Consider the following 24,085-nt stretch of genomic DNA (forward strand, 5'->3'; position numbering starts at 1 on the left):
CTCCAGCTAGGTCTCACTGATAACAGCTGCTGAATAGTGGAGTACTGAGATATGAGCTACTGCCTCGAGCACAAATAACTTAAAATAACGTTCACATTAATAAAGAGTTCGCCATGTCCTGTGCAATGTACACTATCATCCTCCTCAGCTGCATGGAGCAAGTGCTATTTGTACTCCCTTTTATAGATAAGAGAATATGAAAACAAACAAACCACCTCAAAAACAAACACATAGAAATCTATTAATTTTATTTTTCAGCACCTCCTTGCTTGCATGGATTTTAACACTTGGACTTCTGGACCACCTAAAGTCCCAAGACCTGATACTGTGAATCACAAAGACAGCAAGAAAGGCCGCTGTTATGAATAAAACAAGTATTATGACATGCTCTTGGCATCTCTTGATCTAGATGGCCCCTAAAAAAGTCTAGAATACACTTCCCCAAAAGTAAGCATTAATTAAGAAAAGAAAATAGGGCTGGAGAGGTGAATCTGTGGTTAGAGTATTGCTGCTCTTCCAGAGGTTCTGAGTTCAATTCCCAGCAACCACATGGTGGCCCACAACCATCTGTAATGGGATCTGATGCTCTCTTCCAGTGTGTCTGAAGACAGGAACAGTGTACTCATACATAAAATAAACCAAGAAAGAAAGAAAGAAAAAAAGAAAGAAAGAAAGAAAGAAAGAGAAAGAAAGAAAGAAAAGAAATGAAAGAATATGGCTTGTTTTCTGTCTCTTCCTGAGAACAGCAGTTCAAACCCCCTCAATAGGAGCAATTTGAAGTAGCAGCAATACAACAAAAAGCACCAGTTCCAAGCACAGATATACAATTAATGTAAAATTCAAAATACAATCTTGGTAGAGAAAAGCAAATTGAGGGAGGCACAAAATGTTCTGTTTCTTAAGCTGAGTGGCAGGTACATGTGTTTTCATTTATTCTCTGAAACGCATACATACATACATGCATATATATTATTTCTATCGCAGCATTTACAAATTTCTTAAAGAATATATTCAAACTAGAATTCAAGCCATCACTTGGACAGATCACTTCCTTGGCTGCTCAGGATTGAACTATAAGCAAGAAGTAATGTCTGCCCTCGTGAGACCCTATTTTGGACCTATATAATTGATACTGTGCTCATTTCATTGTATGTTGGGCAACCAATTTATTATTATAAGCTATAAGGCTCAACTTTAGCTTAAAGAAGAAAGCATTATTGTCGCCATCTTAAAACAGAAACGGGACAGCACTGCAATGCTCAAAGCTTCCCCTGACTATAAACTAGTTTTAGAACCACAGTGATAAGCAGCTGTGGTCACACATGAACACCTGCAATCTCAGCACCTGGAAGGTGAAATCCTATCTCAAAACAAAAACAAACAAACAACAAAACAGCTCAGTGAGAGAGGGTCTAGACTGTACCTCAAACAAGACTTGCCCTTTTTTGTTTAATGCTTTCTTTTGTTGCTGAGGGATATGCAAGGCCTGTAGTCCAGGAGTTGACCTCGGCTGTTATTCCTCCTAATCTGTACACCTTTTTTTCCCTTTGGAGACAGGGTTTCTCACTAGGACAAATTAGAGCAGGCTGGCTGGTGAGCAGGCTCTTGGGTTCCCCCTACCTCTACCTTCCCCGTGGAAGACAAAAACACACTACTACACACGAGTGCTAGGAATGCAGTTCATTGCCACGCCTGAGCGGCAAGCACTTTGCCAGCTGAGCCACCTCCCCAGCCCCAAACAGACTTTTCCTAACTACCATGTAAAGTGTACTTAGTTGGGAAAAAAGTAAAATGCTTTTGGTTTTTTGTTTTTGGCTTTTGTTTTGTTGTTGTTGTTGTTGTTGTTGTTGTTGTTTTTCAAGACATAGTTTCTCTTCATAGCCTTAGCTGTCCTGGAACTCACTCTGTAGACCAGACTGGCCTCAAATCTACAGAGATGTGGCTACCTCTGTCTCCTGAGTGCTGGGATTAAAGGCGAGTACCACCATGGCCCAGCTTTTGAATAAACATTTTAATTAATCAATCTTTTGAATGAATAATAACTTGATCTGACTATGAGACTAAGAATCAAAGTTCATGCCATAATACTTTATAAAGTAGAATCATTTTCACTGGAAAACTCAAGGGAAGAGAAAGAAAAAGGGAAGGTTTAACTAATGACAACTTGCCAGAAAAAGTAAGATTTCTTTGTCCATTATGAATAAAGCTTCTCTCTAATGATTTTCTACAAGCCTAGTTTCTCTTTCCGACACTAAGATCATCTGACTTCCCTAACCACTGCAAGTACGTATGCTATTAGGCAAGTAACTGTAAGGAAATTGTCATACAGATAAAGTTAAACACATGGTCTACAACTGGGAGGTTGCCCAGACTGTGCAAATTCATCCCAATTTTTTCAACCTAGGACAAGTTTGGAGAATTTCTTAAGATTAAAGAAAAATTAGTGGCTGGGGAGATGGCTCAGTTGATAAAGTGCCTACCATGGAAGCATAAAGAACTGAGTTTGGATCTCCTACAACCACATAAGAGCTGGGTGCAGAAGTGCATATCTATAACCCTACCACTATCGAGACAGAGCCACGGGTCCACCAGTCTAGTCAATTTGATAAGCTCCAGGTTCAGTGAGAGGCCTTGTCTTAAAAAATAAATTAGAGAGTAATCAACAATGATACTGACCTCTGGCCCCAATATATACATGAACGCATGTACGCACACAGAAAACTATATTGAGAAAAATGACTGGAAAATAATAAGAACTTAAAAGACAACTATATTACTGCCATTCTTTAGGTTTGCTGGATTCACTTTGTTAATAATGCAAGAATATGACGGTAATTTTATATGATCTCCCTCAAGAATATTTTAATCTTAAATAAAGCTTGATTCTACAAAGAGCTCCCACATGCTAGGTATTATGGATATATGCTTATAATCCCAGAACTCCAAGATCAACACAAATGCAAGTCCAGAAAGATCCGCATATTGAGTTCCAGGGTAAAGCTACACAACAAAACCCAGTCTCAGAAAAAGAAAAGCACAGCAACAAAAAAAGTTTCCATGCACTCACAGTGCCCACACACACCAGACAGCACAGTTTAACTTTCTTTCCTTGTGTTTTTTGTTGCTGTTGGTTTTTTTTGTTTGTTTGTTTGTTTGTTTTGGGGGGTTTTCTTGGTCTGTGTTTGTTTGTTTGCCTATTTGAGACAAGTTTTCCCTATGTTGCCCTTAGCTATCCAGGATCTTACTCTGTAGACCAGGGTGCTCTTGAACTTAAGAGATCCACCTGTCTCTGCCTCCTGAGTGCTGGAATTAAAGGTGTGTGTTATCACATCTAGGCTCTTGTGGTGTTTTCTCTTATCTTCATTAATTTTAATTATGTAGAGGTATACGGGTCAGATCCTCTGATGCTTGTGAGCCACCTGTCTGGGTGCTCAGCACCGAACCTGAGTCTTCTGGAAGAACAGCAAATGATCTCAAACCCTGGCTAGAGGGAACCGCGACTGAAGGAATGCCTCTGCATAAGACTGGCCTGTAGGCAAGTCTATATATAGTGCATTTTCTTAAGCAGTGATTGATATAGGAGGGAGGGCCCAACCCATTGTGGGTGGTGCCCCCTCTGGGCAGGAGAACCTATAAGGAAGCAGGCTGAGAACACCAGTAAATAAGCAGCACTCTCCATGGTCCCTATCAACCAACCCCTGCCTCCAGGTTCCTGTCGTGTTTGAGTTCTGTTCTGACTTCCTTCAGTGATGCACTGCGATGCTGAACTGTAAACTTTTTGCCAAAATAAACCCTTCTGTCCCCGAGATGCTTTGGTTATGGTGTTTTATCACAGCAATAGAAACCCTGAGACACTGCTGATCCATTGCTTAAGCCTCTCAACTTTCTTTTTTAATCTCTAGTAATATGAAGCATCTGTTGTCAGCACAGATTCGGATGAAACTCTAAAACCACAATCACGATGCAAAGAAAACTGAAGTTCTAAGTCATAGACCTGGCTCTCAAAATTGTTAAGCTGGCAAAGTCCCAGTGATCGTCACAATGTTGCTCAGTCAAAAATGTGGACAGTTATTTAAGAGCAACTTTTAATGAAAAAAATTTTCTTAGGGTTGCTGCCTAACACCTGGGTAACTGAACAAGTCAGCTTCCAAAGCATTGTGACTAATAACACTGCTTTCACGAAATCCCAACCGCCTCTCAACTTTGCCACCCATATCTTTTTTAAAAAGTGGCCCTTGGGCTAATACATTACAAGTGCTGCAGAGGGAGTGCACGCAGAAGGAAGCTGATCTGATGAGAGGCCCTGAAAAACCTGATGCTGCCACTCTCCCAACGCTAAGCATCTACCCAGGCAGAGTGCCTGCAGCAGGCTCAGAAAGGCCAACTGTAATGAGACACTTGTGTGGAAATGCATTCCAGAGTTTCTGCATGCCCAGCACCATATGATCATGGGATAGGCTATTTCTTGCAAGAGAGCCTGAATTCAATGTTGGGTGCTTCTGCAGTGTGGGATGCCTTTCTTGGAAGCCTTATGGAAGTGTGAGTTCTCCAGCAAACTGGCCAATTAGAAAGCATTAAAAATATATAACAAAATATACCAAAAATCTACTCAAAGCTTACCAATTTGGGGGGGGGGGGTTGTTTAGAGTTTTTATTTGTTAGTGTTTTATTTGAGGTTTTTTGACTGTGTTGTCGTTGTTTGGACACAGAATTTCGTGTACCCAGGCTGCTGTGACTATACTGCCAAAAGGTGACCTTGAACTTCTTCCTCACCCTCCTGCACAATGCATGCCAATGATTCCAAGAGCTGGAATTATCTTTATCATGACTGGATTTCAGCTTCTGTTTAAAAGGTCAAAATCTGGTGCCTAAATGACAAGCTTTATACACAATAAGCTATCATTTACAAAAGAACCCTAGAAGCATATAAAGATTTAATTGTAAGTAAGTAACACTTGGTGAAATAACTTATAACAACTAAAGTGGTTCCACATAACTATATTAATAATTTTTAAGAAAGCCTTAATCAAAGGAAACAAAAATACATATAGCAGAAGTTTAGAAAAAGGGTTATATATATTTTATCTACACACACACACACACACATACAGATTACAAAGAAATAAGTATACCAAAATTTTGCTGATAGTTATTATTAAATGGTCATTCTATCTTCTTTATAACCTTTCAAAATTTAAAAATTTTTATACATGCTCAAGAGCTAAACAAGATACTAAAATTTTAAAGATGAATAGCCAAAACACACACACCAGAATAATCTGCCAATAATTATTAAATGCCTTGAGAAAAATTTTACTATATACATTTTTTATTTATAACAAGAATCTATGACAATGTAAGCAAAAATTGTCAGAATAGAACTCTCAGAGACATTTATACAACAAATGTACACTAAACCTTTCAATTAAAGACCCATAAAGTAGTCTCACTGCTTTTTAGCCCACCTTCTCACAGCAGGGATTTAATCCCTCCAGGGGGGTGCAAACAAACTTCAAAGAGAAGATTAGGCCCAGACACTAGCACTGTGCAATGTAAGGTTTATATGTAAGTTTGCCCGGAAACACAGAGATGCAGATCTGAGGAACAAAGGTAGATACTTTGCAATCATCTAAAACAGCCAAATTAATGCCTAAAATAGTAACAGAAAAAAAGGAAAATACACGAAGAACTATCAACAAGAAAGTTGTAGAAGGAGCAAAAGTATCTGAAGTCAAATATTCTGCTATAGTTCGCTCACTAGGGACAGCAAAAGGAAATCTGACAAATTACCACAGAGCACGTACCCATTTCCAGCTCCAGCTCTATACAGCCTTAGGAAGGTATCCATCCCTGCAGTGTTAAGGTTCTTGATGTAGCTTCTATGCAGTATTGACAAATCACATGCCTCTTTCCATTTCTCAGAGCACAGCACATGTATCAGTTAAAGGTCTTCACTGAGGTACACACACATCAATGAAAAAGAGACCCATCTTTAAAGATAACGTTTCTGTTCTTTCCCATTTTTGTAATATTAGCTGATTTTTAAGGAGTATGTAAAATACCTCATTACTTTATGAATTGTTTTAAGTAGAGAAAAGTGTAAGAAATTCAGCTACACTTATATATGTATATGTGTGTGTATATATATATATATATATATATATATATATATATTTATCATCAAACACTGCAAATGAGAATGCAGAGCAGCACAACCCATTTTAAAGACTTTTAATAGGACACAGTAATCAGATACATAATACAATCAATGGTAACACAGGTCTACACCCACAAGATGCATGTGCAAGAAAAATCACAGTAGCACTTGCAATAGCCAAAACTGGCAAGTGACTTCAACACTACACCTTTACTATCAGTAACAGAATGGACCAGGCTGGTGTAAGAGAGCTGTGGCGGAATGCTTGCCTTGCATGTTCAAGGCTCTAGATTTGATCCCAGCACCAGTAATAACAGCAGCAACAACAAAGCCAGAGTACAATGCTATAAATATCACAGTGATAAAAATAAATGACTGCAGTGATGTGCAACAAGAAGGGCCCTTATAAACATAACTGAGCAAAAACATAACCAAAACTACATAAAGAATAATTCTATGTCTATAAAATTGAGAAACAGGCACAATTAAATAATTTTTTCAGGTAGTCATACACATGTAATAAAACTATGAACACAACAAAAGAATGACTCTCATAAAAGGATGGTGGTTGCCTCTAAAGAAAGGAAGGGAGAGTGTTCCAGGATGTGACTAAGGCCATCTCTAACATTTACAGATCTAGCAAAGATACAAAGGAGACTTACAGACCATATATCTAAATATTTAAGCCTTTAAGCCAGATAGCTGGGTATGGTAGTGCATATCTATAATTCTAGTGCTTGGGAGGTAGATGCAGGAGAACCATGAGTTCAAGGTCATCCTCAGCTACAAAGTAAATTTAAGGCCATCCTAGGATACCAAAACAAAAAACAAAAACCATTTTTTAAAAAAAGCAAAAAGTTATAAATGAAGCTTTCAACTATTAGATATATTTTACCACCTACCATGATAAATATACCTTTAGAACTAACTAGAAAGTGAGACACAGTGTGCATTTTTGAACTGCTTAGAGTTTGATGCAGAAAAGTCATGGAAGAGGAAATAATACCTATTGGCTAACTATCCACTACCCCTTTTAGATCCCACAAGGGACCTTTCACACAAACACCAAGTTACCCAACCCCAAGTTCAGCTATACTTATTATCTGTCCTGTGCCCACTCCCCATGTAGGAGCACCCTAAGGCCTTGGGGTAAGTACACTGGCAGCACAGTTCACCCTCAGGAAGACAGATCCTACAGAACAGACTCAGACTCAGGAAATGAGCTCAAATCCATTTGGGTAAGGAATCATAAGATCTTAAATTCTCCCAGAACAGTCTACGGTGAAATGGTTCAAGCATCAAATGGCATGCTTTACGGGCCCAGCAACTTTGTGCCCCTCCTAAGTGGCAATATGAAAGGAGAGCCAGGGTTTGCTGAGCTCCAGCCTCCTCGCGGCAACCCCTGCCGTAACTGCTGCTGCCCCCACCGTCACCGCCTCTGAGAACGTGGCTGTGCCTCCCACATACACTGATCTTGCCAAGTCCGCCAGGGATGTCTTAACCAAGGGCTATGGCTTTGACTTAATAAAACTCGATTTGAAAACAAAGTTCGAGAATGGATTGGAATTTACCAGCTCAGGCTCTGTCAACACGGAAACCACCAAAATGAACGCAGTATGGAAACCAAGTACAGATGGACTGAATATGGGCTAACATTTACAGAGAAATGGAACAGACAACACCCTGGGCACCGAGATCACTGTGGAAGACCAGCTTGCTTGTGGACTGAAGCTGACCTTTGATTCATCTTTCTCACCTAACACTGTGGGGGACGGGGTGGGCGGGGTGGGGGGGGGGAGGGGAATGCTAAAATCAAGACAGGGTACAAGAGGGAGCATATCAACCTGGGCTGTGACGTGGACTTTGACATTGCTGGGCCCTCAACCAGGGGTGCTCTGGTGCTTGGCTAGGAGGGTTGGCTGGCTACCAGATGAATTTTGAGATCTCGAAGTCCCAAGTGACCCAGAGCAACTTCGTAGTTGGCTACAAGACAGACGAATTCTAGCTTCATACTAATGCGAACGACGGGACAGAGTTTGGTGGCTCTGTTTACCAGAAGGTGAACAAGAAGTTGGAGACTGCTGTCAATCTCGCCCGGACTGCAGGAAACAGTAACACTCGTTTTGGAATAGTGGCCAAGTATCAGGTCGACCCTGATGCCTGCTTTTCGGCCAAAGTGAACAACTTCAGCCTGATTGGTACACGCAGACCCTAAAACCAGGTATCAAACTCAAGCTGATGCTGTCAGTCCTGCTGGATGATAAGAATGTCAATGCAGGTGGCCACAAGCTTGGTTTAGGACTGGAATTTTCAAGCATAAATGAATATTGTACAATCGTTTAATTTTAAACTATTCTGCAGCATAGCTACCTTCAGGATTTAGTTACCTTTTAATATTGTATGGTGGGGATGCGAGAGTTGATAAATACCACATTAGACCTCCAGGCTAAGGATTTTAAGGTGTTTACCATTTCAGAGGTACAGCAGAAACCCCATTCCAGAAAGGGTCTTTTTTAGCTGTAGGCGTGGGTTGGGGAGGAGCCCCTCTAGAGATACCGGGCTGCAAGTAGAACCTAAGAACATGTGGACCCTTTGTAAATCTGTACCCAGTCCCCAGACGAAATTGTGACTTCCGGAGCATCGAACCCTGATGTCCCAGTCCTATCTGCTCGGAAGCATGTACACACCTGCCACCTTCGTGAAAGGGATGTTTTCACACAGATTGTCATGCCCTGTTCCCATCCTAGCCCATCAGTTACCTGTTTTACACCAAAAGTTGTCTTTAGGGTATAGCTATTTCTTTTGTGCCATTTTAGGATGGACAAAGTGTGCCAGTCATTCCGGACTTAATTCTTCCTTGTGTTGTGCTGTGGTTTTCTTTCTCTCTTCTATCTTTTTGTTTGTTTGTTTTTTCGAGACAGGGTTTCTCTGCATAGCCTTGGCTATCCTAGAACTCACTTAGTAGACCAGGCTGGGCTCGAACTCAGAAATCCACCTGCCTCTGCCTCCCAAGTGCTGGGATTAATGGTGTGTGCCACCACTGCCCAGCTACTTCTCTTCTATCTTTTTTTAATTCCTTTTTTTTTTTTTTTTTTTTTTTTTTTTTTTTTTTTTTGCCATTGCATCAGAGTATGAAATAGCTTCTGGGTTCTCTGGCTCTGAGTTGGGCGAGTGATTGTGGTCATACCCTGACAACACTAGGAATCTCAACTGACTCCTCTTGTAGCCTCACCACTATTTTTTTTTTTTAGCAGTTTAATGGGTATATTATAGAGTCTTCCATTTTGTGTGGAATTAGCTCCTCCCCTTCAAATGCTATAATTAACATCACTTAAAATAAAACTTGAATAAAATACAGAAAGAAAGAAAGAAAGAAAGAAAGAAAGAAAGAAAGAAAGAGCGAGCGAGCCAATGTGGAACTCCTAAGGTATATCGTAAGATAGGGGTAGAGACCTCTGTTGCCAAGACTAGTTTTGGCATAAAACCACACAACATTCTTAACCTGAATAATGGTCATGTAGTTATTTGTGTTATTTTGATAACCCACACCTGTAAGTTTTATGCATTTTAATACAAACAATAGGATAGCTATTATATGCTTGCTGATAAGATACACTGAGGGCAGAAATCGACACACAACCTGGGTGTAACCATGAAGATACAGTCAAACAGAAGCAAATACGGGGATGAAACAAAAGGCCTACATTTTTGACACATGTCATTAGAAAAGATGAATATAGCTACAAAACTATTCTACAATTCAAACATATAACTATCGAGTAACATGAACCTATACTAGATTCTGGACCAGAAGGGAAAATGTCATAAAGAACATTCTTGAGACAATTGATTCAATTTAAATATAGTAACTAATGTTACATCAATGTTAGATTTTTCTTATTTCAACAACTGGAATAGAATTAAAAAAAAAAAAAAAAAAAAAAAAAAAAAAAAAGTCCTGATTCTTACAATATCTACCCTTAAAATATTTAGGGGTAAAGAGCCACATGTGCAACAAAGACTGCATATGTAGTGACAAAGCAAATGTGACACGATGGTAATAATGAGCTCTAAGAAAGGGCACATGCAGCAAACTGCTCTTGTAACTTCAAAATATTTTCAAAATAATGGGTTCACCTCCCACGTGCCAGGATTACAAGCAAGCACCACCATGCCCAGCTATATATCCTTTAAATACTGGAATATTTTGATATGTGGTCTACAGGTCTCCTTTGTAACTTTGCTAGGCTCTGTACCCCAGACAGCTATAATAGCAGGCAGGATAAAGGCTTCGCTGCTTATTCTTCCAGCTCACTTTGTGGCTTTCATTTTTTTTTTTTTTTTTCATCTTTCAAAAAATAAATTTTAACTTGGGGAAAATTCCACAACACTGAAGAGGGAAAATTAGGTAACTACAGAAATAACAAAACGTTCATCCTCGAATTCATCTATAAGATCAGAGCTGTCAACCAATGGGTACTGAATGAGGTCCACCCATGGAGAAGTGCTGCATGCACACCTGATTATTGCTTCTAAATCCAGTACTCTCCCTGTACAATAAGAGACATGGCTTAACAAGGACCGTAACTTTCTACTTCCAAACAAGCATAAATTTGTAATCTACTTCACATGGAGGGAAATCCTTCATTTTAACAAATACCAGTGACGCCGTGCAAAGCCCTGCAGGTAACGTGGAGAGACGAATGCAACACAAGTATTGCCCTCAAGAAGGCAACTTAGCAGTGTGAAGTGGAATTTAAACAAGAATCCCAGCTATTCTACACAGTAGCTCCACGGCCTACTTTACACCCGAGATTCTAATTTCTCAATAGAACTTTCTCAACTATCTTTAAGGGTTACATAGTAAGTATTGACAGCTGACAGCATATATAACAGAATAAAGGGCATTTGATCAGAAGTCACTATGTATATAAGAACCTAATGAAAATAAGGCAATAGAAAACAGTGCCAAAGGCATAAAGCCAATTAAGGTTATAAGTTATTACTTCAAATTTCTAATCCAAGTAAATTCACTCTCCCTAAACATCAAATAATATAAATAAATGTTTGGGTTCGAGGACCAAGAGCTCCCAACATTTGGCAAATAGCACCAAAAAAAAAAGGTACAACGTTATTTTTCTCATTAAGCAAAAGGATATTAGGGCAAGAAGTGATCTACACAAGCTGGGCAGTGGTGGCACACGCCTTTAATCCCAGCACTTTGTATGCAGAGGCAGGCAAATCTCTCAGTTCAAGGCTAGCCTGGTCTACAAAATGAGTTCTAGGACATCTGGGGCTACAGAGAGAAACCCTGTCCTGAAAAAGCAAAAACAAAAAAAGAAAGACGTGATGTACACAGCTATATAAGATGTTGTAACCTCGTCTGAGACACCACTGTTTAGGGAACTTAGGAAACAGAATAAATGCTAGGGCAAGAGGAATTTCCTCTAACTAGTCTCCAACCTTCTTTTATCAACAGTTTTGCTAAATTCAGTCTATTTCAAGCAGTTTAGTGGCAAAGAATTCCCTTTCTATTAATTTGAGTCCTGCAGTCTAATTCCATTAGACTGCACTGCTCATTAGCAAGGCCTAATAAGTTGGTTTCCAAGCATCCATGATAGATGCACACCAACACCCAATGATAAAAATAAATAAAGCCATATTTCAAGCCTGCTAAAACAGTGGATCTCAAAATGTTCACTATGCTTTTTATTCTCCAGCCTTCCTAGGACAACATGAGTATGAAAAACAAGGAAAGACACTTAAAAAAAACTTAAAGACATTATTCATCTATTTTCTGCTGTGTACAGCTATTCCATACAATGAAGAAACATATCATTTTCATAATTAGGTGAACAAGTACCTGAAAGAGTGCCACCTGTCCTAGGATATGCCACTTCCACATATACTTCAAATGTAGTCTCTGGGTTTTGCCTACAAAGGAAACAAATCATGATTACTAAGGCAGCATTATGCAAAACACATGGAGTCCAGTGTGAAGTAGATCTCAATTGAATAGCTGTAAAAGTTTGGGCAGGGTATTTAACTTCTAGGCCACAACCTTCATAGCATACAAGATAAAAATTGCATTGTGTAACTTTAAGAAAATACATAAAAGTAATCTGGACACAATGTCTGGACACAGTAAATTAACCATGACTGCGACTTAACCAGTGTGTCCTGTCTAACTTCTACAGCTGCATCTCCAAAGCTGTAGGAAGAATTTTTGAGGAAATTGAGCTCAAAGCACCAACAGTTTAAAGCAGCACACTGTGCTACATTACTACATAAAATACACATATGACAAAAATGTTGTGTTACTTACAGCTTTAGAATACCAAACTAGAGAAGCAATCACCTCACTAGAATATTGTGAACATGAGAAGTCAATCTAAATTTAAAATATCACTTGCCTGCATTGGCAATACCATATGTATGAATGCTTACTATTATATTCCTTTACCTTTTTCCTTTACCTCTTTAATGTCATGAGCATTCATAATAAATTCATGGATGATCACAGCACTACCAGAATGTTTATAGTTGTTACTTCTGCTTTATAAAAATGTATGGTTATGTTATCTTTTCTGCTATAATGAAAAGATAACTACTTCCAGACTGAATAAAAATCATTTAGCAAGCCAGGCACATGCCTTTAACCCCAGCACTTGGGAAGCAGGTGGATCTCTGAAGCCAACCTGATCTACAAAGTGAGTTCCAGGCCAGCCAGGGCTACAAAGAGACCCTGTATCAAAAAAAAAAAAAAAAAAAAAAAAAAAAAAAGTATCATTTATATTTTCAAATACCTAAGTAAACTATATTTTAAACCTGACAACAGAGCTCAGATAAAAACTTTTCTAAGCTATTTAATAATATCTAAGGGCCTAAATTTAAATCAAAGAAATACTTAGAATGTTCCCAGAAAAGCCTACATTTCCTACATGAGATAAATTTTATCTCATGTAATCCTTACTGTGGCACTGTAAGGTGTGGGGGTGTTACTCTCAGTGTGCAAGTGAGGGGCTTAACGAAATACAGTCTAAAGAACTTGTCTGCCTCCCTTAGCTGACTGTCCATGTTTCACTGACTAGACAATGACCGTTGGTCCCCGATACTTTCACATCCTCAGCCCACTGTAAACGGTTGCCATTCTAAACAGTAACAACTTTTTTCTTAGTAACACATAAAACAACCATCCATCATATAAGGAGCAGCATCTTAAGAGTCAGGGAAATAAGGTAATGCTTGCTCTATTTTTGTAGTAGAAAAAAAAATGTTTTCTAATTTGTGAAAGAACAGTTTTTCGATATAAAAAAACCTCAGGCTTTAGCTTTAAATAAGTGCCTTACAGGGAGTTGACTATTCTAAAATTCAGGGTATTTAAATATATTTTGTTAAATATAGTTACCAAAAAATAAGATACTAAATCAGAGCATCTTACTTTAAAAAAAAAAAAAAAAAAAAGTAAACCTAAGTCTTTAGGGCTTAAAAAGCTTGCATTTTTCCCACCAAAAGGGTAGAAATGACCTTTAAAAATTGGCACCAAAATGTATATGAAATACCACATGGAAACATCCCTTCTAGACAGAAACCTCAAGGTAGAGCATTTGACAAAAGGAGCACTTCTCTTTCACAAATAGTAAATGGTAGAATGTGGAAAGCATTAGGAGGACCCTGTTTCAAAAGTAAAATGTGTTCTAAGCAGCCCTAGGTCCCTGTGGGTGCTCTTCAGAGGTCCCACACATTTTTTTAAACTTAATTTCCACTTCTTCAACTTGTATTTAGATGCTATTAAAATTAAAATGATGAACATGAGCATGTGAAAGTGCTACATTCAAATTCTGAAAGTTACAAACCATGCCTCAGCCTGTGTCACAGCACATCTGTACAGGCCCACTCTAAGGAGAGAGAGCCTGTGTCACAGCACATCTGTACAGGCCCACTCTAAGGAGAGAAAGCCTTAACTAGCAGTTCTCATTGCTTCTGGTCCTTCTTGCTTCCTGGAAAGCAGACAGCATAAAACCATTGTATCATTGCAATAACTTGCCATGGTCACCAAAGACCTGCACATGCATCTATGCATCAAAGTGTACAGTTCTTGGTGCTTGCCTTATCCCCCAAGCAGCCTTGGAACAGCTGATCAACTGCCCTCCTCCTTCAGACACATTTTTCCTTTCCCTTCCAGGAGATCACTCTGATGCCTTTTGTACTGGCACTTCTTTGCTGAACTCCCTCGTAAGAATTCCTACTCTTGAACCTGATCAAAACTCTGTCTACACTCATTACCTAGATGATCTCATTCCATCTCGTGGCTTTAATTACTGAGCAAATGCTGGCAAGCCCAAGCCCCTAAATCCTATCTTCAACCTGACTTCTTCCCTGATTCCAGATTTCTTAAGCCTACTCAACACTTATGCTTAGACATCTCAAACACATTTTAATTTAACATATGTTTTTATTTCCCAAACTTCTACTTCCTGAACTCTACCAGTTATCCAGACCAACAAAATTTACTTTCTCTGACCTCTTTATATGTCACTACCAACTAGTTAACAAGCTGTGCTTGCTGCTATCTGATTCTGCTCTCGGAATGTATCCAGGTGAGTTGGGAATTTAACATTTAACTCAGTGGAACCATGCCCCTGTGTTCTGCTCTAGCACACACACACTCGAAAAATTAAGTAAATGAAAATCCAGATAGTGCACTTCGTGGTACCCACAGTTAATGCATTACTCTCCTGACAGTCTCCCTGCTTCCATCCTTTCTTCCATGCGATTATACCTAAATTTTCCATGCAACAGTCTGTTCATTCTAAAATTCAGACTGTGTCAGCCCTTCATGTTAAACGTATCCAAAGCATCCCACATACTCAAACTTCAAATTCTAGTGCCGGATGGATGCAGAACAATACAGATGGATCTAATGCTATTGAACTGAGCACCTTTAAATGGTTACAATTAACATTTTTATTTTATGTATATTGCCATAATTTTTAAAAATGGAGTTAAAAAGACAAAAGGGAGGCAGAGCCTACATGATCTGGCCTCTGCCTACTTATCCAACTTCACTTCAGATCTCTTTCTCCTGGCTCACTAGACCCAGGCACACTGATCTTCTTTCTGCAGCTCACTCACCCCTATGTTAGGACCTTTCACAGAGAATTTCACATAGTGGTTCTTTCTGTCACTCAAAACCCTGCTCATAAAGATCAACTTCATTACACTCTCCAGCACCTCATTTAATTCTTCACACTACACCAGTCCCAATGCTAGTTATGGTTAGCTTCCTCTTCTACACATAAGCTGCTGAAGAACAGGGATTTTGTCTCTCATGTCATGTTCCCTCCATACCTAACCACGTAAATATTAGTAAGGGACAAAGGAAGTGGAAACTAGTTTTCCTGGAGTCTAAGAGAAATGACAGGTATAATCATCCAGTTCCAAATGCTTCAATCTTCAGTATGGACAATTAATTAGAGTACTAATTAAAAGGCAGACTTCTTCCTCCCAGAATCTTCCTAACAAGTAGCCAGTTCATAGTGGTTCTACTTGACTTGTGACCACATTTTAGAACCACTGATCCAGTCAAATGGAATTCTCCCAAATAACTTAGTGTATACAACTAAAATGTACATAAAATGAACAGAGTACATCTCAGTACCTTTCAATGGTATTTTTGTAATGAAATGTTTCAAAGAAAAGGGCAATTTATAGAAACAAGTACCCTGCCTTTTTGTTTCTCCCTCTCCTCCTCATTCTAATGAGGGTTAAGTAATAAGCCTAAGATTCTTAGCTTAGCAGGCAGAGTTCTACTGTGTGGACCCTAAGATTATAACAGCCAGTCAATCAGCCAGTCAGTTGGTCAGTCAGTGTCTCCCCCCACCCCAAAAGAAAGAAAACAGAAGCTGACTAAAATGCTAAGAACAAACTGGTCTATATTTATAAGCTCTAGTCATGCTTACCCATGATGGTTTACATGTTGCCTTATGGAAGAAGTGGTGACTAATGTTGTGACAGGTTATATAACATAACAAATATACATAAGTTATTTTAAGGGCCAATGAAGCCAGTGCAGATGGAGGCACTTTTTTATTTCTCTGCAAATCAAAAAGTAAATTAGAAAATGCCTCCTCTAAATGCAAATGGCCAAGCAATTCTTTCTTAATTTTCTCATTAAACCTGTAAACAATAAAGGCCATAGCAACTTGCACAGGATCTCTGAGAGCACCTTGAGACCGCTTATTCCTCCAACACTCTTCAAGACACTCAGTATTTTTAACTACTTGGCTAAAGAAGCTGAAAATCCTATTTCTGTCCTATTAACACTCACTGCTAATTTAGAACACATAATGATGCTGAGAATACCATGTTCAGAGCCAATTTTCCAATATGGACCCAAGTTTTCCCAGAGCCCTTTGTGATACATCTTAGCATATTACCATGGAAATGTCCTGGTTCTGCCATAATGCCCCATTATTAATTGCCTTTTACTCTTATACATGCCCTCATCTGGGACTCTGCCTACCTGCCAAGTATATTCTTTGCCACTCACTAGCATATCCTATGGTCTTGCACTGTAAGTTCTAGCTATAAAGAAGCAGGATGTCTCTATCAAACCATGTTCCAATTCTAGTAATAGTATTATTACTGTTCAACTACCATCATTTACTAATTATCTCTTGGATTCTGTGATCATAAACAGTGTTTTTGCAGGACCTCACATAATTTTCTACAAACCCTGTAGGTTACATTTAGCCCTGGATTGGAAATTAGAACCACTAAGGCCCACAAATAGCACACATGCTAAAGACAAGGCAAGGAAACAGCAGAAGACAGTGGAACTGACACATAAGGCACCAGGCACTTTCCTAAGCTAGGTTACTCAGCTGCTCTTCCCTTTAACAAGGACCTGTCTTTTTTTTTTTTTTTTTTTTTTTTTTTTTTAAGTTTCAAATCTCAAGCTTCAGCTCAAGCCTCCCTATTATGGCTAGTTTTATGGCAACCTGGCACAAGCTGGAATCACTGGAGAGGAGGAAGCCTCAACTGAGATCTGGCTGAGGCAAACCTTTAGGGTATTTTCTTAATTAGTGATTGGTGGGGGAGGGCTGAGCCCATGGTGGTGGTCCTGGGTTCTATAAGAAAGTAAGCTGAGCAAACCATGTGATACAAGCCAGTTAATAGCACTCCTCCATGGCCTCTGCATCAGTTCCTCCCTCCAAGGTATCTGCCCTGTTTGAGTTCCTGTCCTGACTTCCTTCAGTGATGGTGATGTAGAAGTGTAAGCTGAACAGGAATGTGGAAGTGCAAGTCAAATAAACCCTTTCCTCTCCAAGTTGCTTTGGTCATGGTGTTTCATCACAGCGAAAGAAACCCTAAGACACTCCTTATGCCTTGAAGTTTTCTACCAAGTTTAAGAGCCACTCCTCTGTACTGTGCTTCCCCACTCTCCAAAGCTCTTATTGAATTCAACCTGGATACAATTATAGTTACCTGGAGAGTTTTAAAGAATCCTGATGCCCATGCTGTACCTTAGACCCATGATTCTCAACCTTCCTAATGTTGTGACCCTTAAATACAGTTCCTCAGGTTGTGGTGACCCTAACCATAAAATTATTTTCATTGCGACTTCATAACTGTAAGTTTGCTACTGTTATGAACTGTAACGTAAATATCTGATATGCAGGACATATGATATGTGACCCTCATGAAAGGGTTGTTTGACAATCCCCAAATGCAGTCAAAACCCACAGGTTGAGAACCACAGCCTTAGACCATAAAAATCCCAAGCATCTGCATTTTTTTAGAATTATTTATATGAGTACACTGTTGCTGTCTTCAGACACACCCGAAGACAACATCAGATCCCACCACAGATGGTGGTGAGCCACCATGTTGTTGCTGGGAATTGAGCTCAGGACCTCTGGAAGAACAGTCAGTGCTCTTAACAACTGAGCCATCTCTCCAGTTCAGCATTCGCATTCTTTTTAACTCTTCAGTTTATTCCAAAGTGCATCTAAGGTTGAGAAACACTGTGGTGTCTGGATTAAGCATCTGTCCACCCCAACAGACTGGTAGCTCCTTGAGGGCACTCAGAACCCTGGTCTGACACCTGACACAATAAATATTTCCTGAATGAGTTCTCTTCCAGCCTAACAAGTACTTTCCAGCCTCTCTTTCTCTGGCAAGAGGTAATTTACAGAGCTCAGTGCTCTCACCTATTACCCTTTAAAGATGTTTTCCTTTGGAGTCAAAGTATCAATAAGTCACACCTGCTGACAACAGCTACGGCTTTTACACACTGGAAAGTGACAGACACCAACAGCTAAAATGTGTTTGACAGAGTCTGTTCAGTTCTTGGTTCTGGGAGAATAAAGATGAAGATTAAGTCAAGACAACATTTCTATTCACTACCTCTCCAGTGAAGACAGTTCTCAGTGAATCACAGGAAGAGCCTTCTCAGTGCTCAGGGCCATGAATGACTACATATGATCAACTTGAAGCCGCCAGACAGACAAAAGCTTTGAGGATATTCATATTCATGCAGCAGGCTAGTTGTTTACTGGTTATTTCCCCCACTACACCCACTACACCCTACCCAAAGCATCACGCTATTGATCATCTGCGGGATCATCAGCTTGCTTTCCTTCAATTAGAACATATTAGGAGATTAACAGAAAAAAATGTTACACTGGCTCCCCAGAAAATGAGTCTGGGCTGTAGTGCTGGGCCCTTGTTCTTTTAAGTGTACAACCCTAAAATGCACTGTTCAGAGACCTCATGTCACTGCCTTTAACAACTCCAAGCCAGTTTTGACACAGTGCTTCCTTCTTACAAACTGAGACGTGAAGAGCCAAGGCATGAAACTCATACCAACTGGCACTGTCTGAACGTTGATAACATGGTCAACAGAAATGGTATAAACATCAGAGCTTGCTAGCAAACATCACCTAATAAACATTGATCCTGTTAAACTAAACAAACAAGAAAAGGTAGTGTTAATATTCCCAACAAGTCTCCATTTGTTTCAGCGGACTCTAAAATAAAAGCCGTTTTTCCAGGCTGAAAATGCTGTATCAAAGGGTGCTTTCTACCCCATAACAAGTTAACACCTTCCTAGGAGAATGCAGTCATTGTTGAGACTTGTTAAAAGTGATTAACTTAGTTGTGCAATTATACAAACAAGCCATTTCAAGACTTTACACTTCACTTTTCATTTCTAATAATATTCTCAGGATCACATTAATAAAGATACATAGATACTGCTATAAAAGGACTTACAAAGCTTCAACTTCCATATATCACTAAGGAAAGAGTCTTACACCACTCTATGCTACCAGGGTGACTAAAGGAGTCCAGCTACATTCCAAACAAGGCCCAGAGTCTCAGCAAATGTGCAGAGCCTCACACAGTGTGCACAAATTCTTTCACAGGTCAACCTTCCATGGAAAAGTTAGGTATATCAACAGTAGTATCAGCATATGCAAAGACAGTATTTCATTACCAATAAATACATTTGCCCTTTAAAAATGTAAAAACTGGAGTCAGTGAGATGGCCCAGCAGATTAAAGCACTTGCTGTACAAGCCTGGTGGCATGAGTTCAATCCACAGAACACAAGTAAAAACAGAAAGAGAAAACAGATTCCATTCAGCTGTCTTCTGACCACATCTGTGCCATGGCATGTGTGTGTATGTGTACACACATTTATGTACACTCATGTAAACATGAACACATGCAGACATGAACACACACATGCAGAAATATATATATATATATATATATATATATATATATATATATATATATTGATTGTACTGGCTGGTTTTATATGTTGACACAAGCTAGAGGCACCACAGAGAAAGGAGCCTCATTTGGGGAAATGCTTCCATGAGTTCCAACTGTAGGGCATTCTCTCAAGTGATCAATGAGTGAGGGCCTGGCCCACTGTGGGTGGTGCCATCCGTGGACTGGTAGTCTTGGGTTCTATAAGATAGGCTGAGCAAGCCATGAGATGCAAGCAGTAAGCAGCACCTGTCTATGGGCCTCGGCATCAGCTCCTGCCTCCATGTTCCAGCCCTGCCTGAGTTCCTTTTCAGACTGCCTCCAATGATGGATTACGATTTGGAAGCTGAATAACTCCGTTCCTCCCCAACTTGCTTTTTAGCCATGGTGTTTTGTTGCAGCACTAGAAACACTAAGATAGATAGATAGATAGATAGATAGATAGATAGATAGATAGATAGATACATACATACATAGATACATAGATACATAGATACATAGATACATAGATAGATATAGGTCTTAGTCAATATTTAATATTCAGTATATCATATATATACATATATATAGTTAGTTATAAAAATGAACTGTAAATTATTTTTAACACCCATGTATTTCTTGGCTCTGTCTACTAAGACAGCCTAGGAGGATCAATACCTCAATAGAATGAGCACACTGTGTACCAAAACACTGGAGTCTAAATATAATCTAAAAGGAACCAGAAGCTCTTCAGAGGACTGGGGAAACAAAGTACAAGATGAACTTGGAATATCTTACTGTACCAGAAAGTAGCATTCAAAGAATGGCAAGGATATATCAAAAAAGACAGAAGCTGCCCTGAAAGGGCTTCCTTCCACTGGTCAAACACAGGGCAAATTAAGTTTCAGAATCAATAATGATATCCTTAATAACAAAGTCCAACCTGCTAGATACAACAGAAAACCATATTGATAGAAATGAAGGAGTTGTAAGTTTAAATGAAAAATCAGGCATTGACACTGTTTCAAAGTATCACCCCACAAAACACTAAACACTAAGAAAAAAGTAACTTTTCAAGGTAAAACTTGGTCAAAAACAACCTGAATGAAGTCATCAAAGTGACAGGCACTAGTAATGAGACAAAGTGTTAAGATGCAATGAGAGGGGTGGAGCCAAGGCTTCTTAGTCCTGGCAGAGCAATTAGCCTGATAAACAGTCAAGCAGAAGGTTCAGGTGTTCAGCGGTCTCTATAAATTGGCTAAGTTTTAGAAGCTATGCTTTGTGCTTCCCATAATTTCAGTTAATTCAGTCATTCTGGATTTCTGATGGGGTTGAAGACTTATAGTCTCATAGCCAATCCCAGCTATTTACTTTGAGAGAAAAGGTTTGAGAGGATGGTTTTCAGCTGACATTCATTCTAAAGCCAAGAAAAAAGCCAGGTTCAGAACTAAGTCTTTTAGTTAGGGGAGATGACAGGGGTTCTGGTTAGTCAATAAAATGATGGACTGGGTATTAGGTCTATCTTGTACCTTACTGACACAAATTGGTATAGTTATGCTCTAACTGTATTTTGACAGAAAAGTTTTATTTTAACAGGAAGGGTGATATGTAGGAGGAGCTAAGGTGGGAGGAGTATGGAGAGGAAGAGGAGGGGGTAAGGAGAGGAGGAGAAGGAGAGGAGGAGCTAGGTGATGTGTGTGAGAGAGAGAGAGAGAGAGAGAGAGAGAGAGAGAACATGGAGGCAGATGTTCACGTGGAGGCAGATGTTCACGTGTCTCCGCCAGTCAAAGATAGTTGATATATCTAGGTTGGGTATTGGGTTATACTTCTGATTGATATTGAGCATTACCAAACTTATAAAGCCTTTGGTTAATATTTAAAAAGATTATATAAAAGCAAAAAGGAGAAGGGGGCATGGGATAGGTGTTTTCTAGGGAGGGGAAATGGGGAAAGGGGATAGCATCTGAAATGTAAATAAAATATCCAATAAAAAATAAAAAAAATTTAAAAGATCTGGTCTGTACTCTTCAAGGTGTCAAAGTCCTGAAAACCAAGGAAAGAAGCAAGGTCTCTTCCAGCTGAAGGAAAAACGGAGACCTGACAGCTAAAGGCAAGGAGTAAGTCTGAACTGGGCCGCCGGGCTATCAAGGAAGTTATTTGGACACTTACTGAAATTTGAGTAGTGTCTAAGGATTAGGTGTAGTACTGACTCTACTGCTGCACTGTTGTTACACAGAATACTGATCCTGCTTAAAGGACAAGCAACCGAGGTGTTCAGAGTTGCTGGGGCACCACTTTTGCACCTCACTCTAAACTGGTGCTTTTCTCTGTTAAACACGTCTATATTTTATATTTACAACTTGTATCTAGATCTAAGTTGTTTAAAAGAATTTTTAACAGAAACCTTCATACTATTTCCTTCATGTGCTTAAAGGACTTTCTCATGATACTAATCTGTGGTTTCATTACAAAATATCACAAAGCTTGGGTTCAAAATTCCAGGTAGATTCTTCACTTGCAATGCCATTAGAATAAACCATTTTATCATTCAGTTTCCTCTCTATCCAAAGGTGACATCTTCTCTGCTCATCAGAAAAATTCTTTCAAGGATAACAAACAAGAAGAATGAGAAAGTAGGTAGGTGTAGCAGTGTATGCCTTTAATCCCAGCACTTGAGAAGTATAGACAGGTGGACCTCTGTTACTTGGAGGCCAGGTTGGTCTATAAAGTGAACTCCAAGACAGCCAGAGCTATGTAGAGACCATCTCAAAAAAGAAAAAAAGAAGAGAAAAAGAGAAATATAGATTACGTGCTTTGTATACTAAATTGGCACAAAAGCTATTATTTGTAAAAATAAATAAATAAATAAATCTGTTGGGCCAGTAAGGTGGCTCAGTGGGTAAAGGCCTGTCAACTAAACCTACATAAAAGTTCAATTTCCCAAAAACCTACATTTAAAAATGCCAGAGGCAGCCATGTGCATCTATACCCCCAACTCCTATTTTGATATGGGAAGCAAAGACAGAAGACTAACCTGGAAGCACATGAACCAGCTAGCCTATAGTACACAGAAACTAGAGAAACCTTGCCTAAAAACAAAATGGCAGGAAAGCAGCCACTCCCTAGAGTCATCCTCTGACTTCAACAAGTGTCCTTTCCCTCACCCTGTCTCTCTACTAAAAAATAAAAATAAATAAATCTTTTCTCCTTACCAGTGATAGGTCTTGTAAGTGAATCTACACACACACACACACACACACACACATTAAACCTATGCTTTCAAATTCTATTACTAAACACAATCCAGAGAATGAAGAAGAATCAAAACAGAAACATTAATCTAGGGAATGAGCATACTGACTTTTAAGACTATGGGATAGACTGTGGCACTAGAGAAAAAATTCACATTTTACCAAAACTAAGTCACTCCTCTACAGAGGAAAAAGTACTGAGTAAAGGCAGTATAAGAAAATCAATGTCTGGATACTCAGCTTCCAGCCCCAAGTCAAGAGCAATGCATCTGTACAGCACTGCATGCTTAACTTGGGAGCCCTGGACTTCTGAAGCTGACTGTCAAAACCTGGTAGGTACTAGCACCTATCATTTTCTCTGTTGTACAGTAAGGGAAACTGAGAGTAAGGAGAAGCAGAACTCCAACTAAAGGCTGATTTTCAGACTAAAACCTGTGTCTTTCTGCCACACCATGGCATTTCATGCCACACCTATCCCCCCAAACTCCACAGGAATGTTTAGAGCAGTGATACTGGAGAGACCTGGACAGCCCGCAGCAGATGCCACTGAGACCTCACCAAAAGCTCCACTACTTCCCGAAAAATGTGTTCCTAAAGTAAAGTATCTGACATACTATTTTCAGGGGTTCACAAAGCTATTTACAGAAATGTGCAATTAAACTACTTGTTTCACTGATGGCTTCCAGTCTATCTTAGGCCTCATGCTAATCCTATGAAGGAAGGGCTATCACCACTAGTCCTGTTAATAATGGTGAATAACCTACACAAGAGCAAAAAGTTTCTAGCCCTTGTTAAGAGTTAAGTATGACTCTATGTCAGGTAAGCACCTCTATATTATCTTATTTACTCTTCCTAATAACCCCACTAAAGAGCCCATCATAATCATTCTCAATATAGGTGAGGTCACTGAAATACAA

General features: G+C 39.3%; 1 protein-coding gene and 1 pseudogene across 6 annotated transcripts in view; one reads left to right on the plus strand and one right to left on the minus strand.

Moving 5' to 3' along the window:
* Dennd1a (DENN domain containing 1A) overlaps positions 1–24,085 on the minus strand; it is a 463,938-nt gene that overhangs the window by 410,916 nt on the left and 28,937 nt on the right. For 4 of the 6 annotated variants that reach the window (XM_076928664.1, XM_034495130.2, XM_076928663.1 and 1 more), the window contains exon 2: positions 12,021–12,091. The exons of 1 other annotated variant lie outside the window; for it this stretch is intronic. In XM_076928664.1, the coding sequence (XP_076784779.1) occupies positions 12,021–12,062 (42 nt within the window). In that variant the 5' untranslated portion in view covers positions 12,063–12,091. Of the gene's footprint in view, positions 1–12,020; positions 12,112–24,085 lie in introns of those variants that run through there. One more of the 6 variants, XM_034495132.1, reaches the window with a different exon arrangement.
* Positions 5,647–8,500, plus strand: LOC117702731 (non-selective voltage-gated ion channel VDAC1-like; annotated as a pseudogene).

The sequence above is a fragment of the Arvicanthis niloticus genome, chromosome 2 (assembly GCF_011762505.2).
Source record: "Arvicanthis niloticus isolate mArvNil1 chromosome 2, mArvNil1.pat.X, whole genome shotgun sequence".
NCBI lineage: Eukaryota > Metazoa > Chordata > Mammalia > Rodentia > Muridae > Arvicanthis > Arvicanthis niloticus.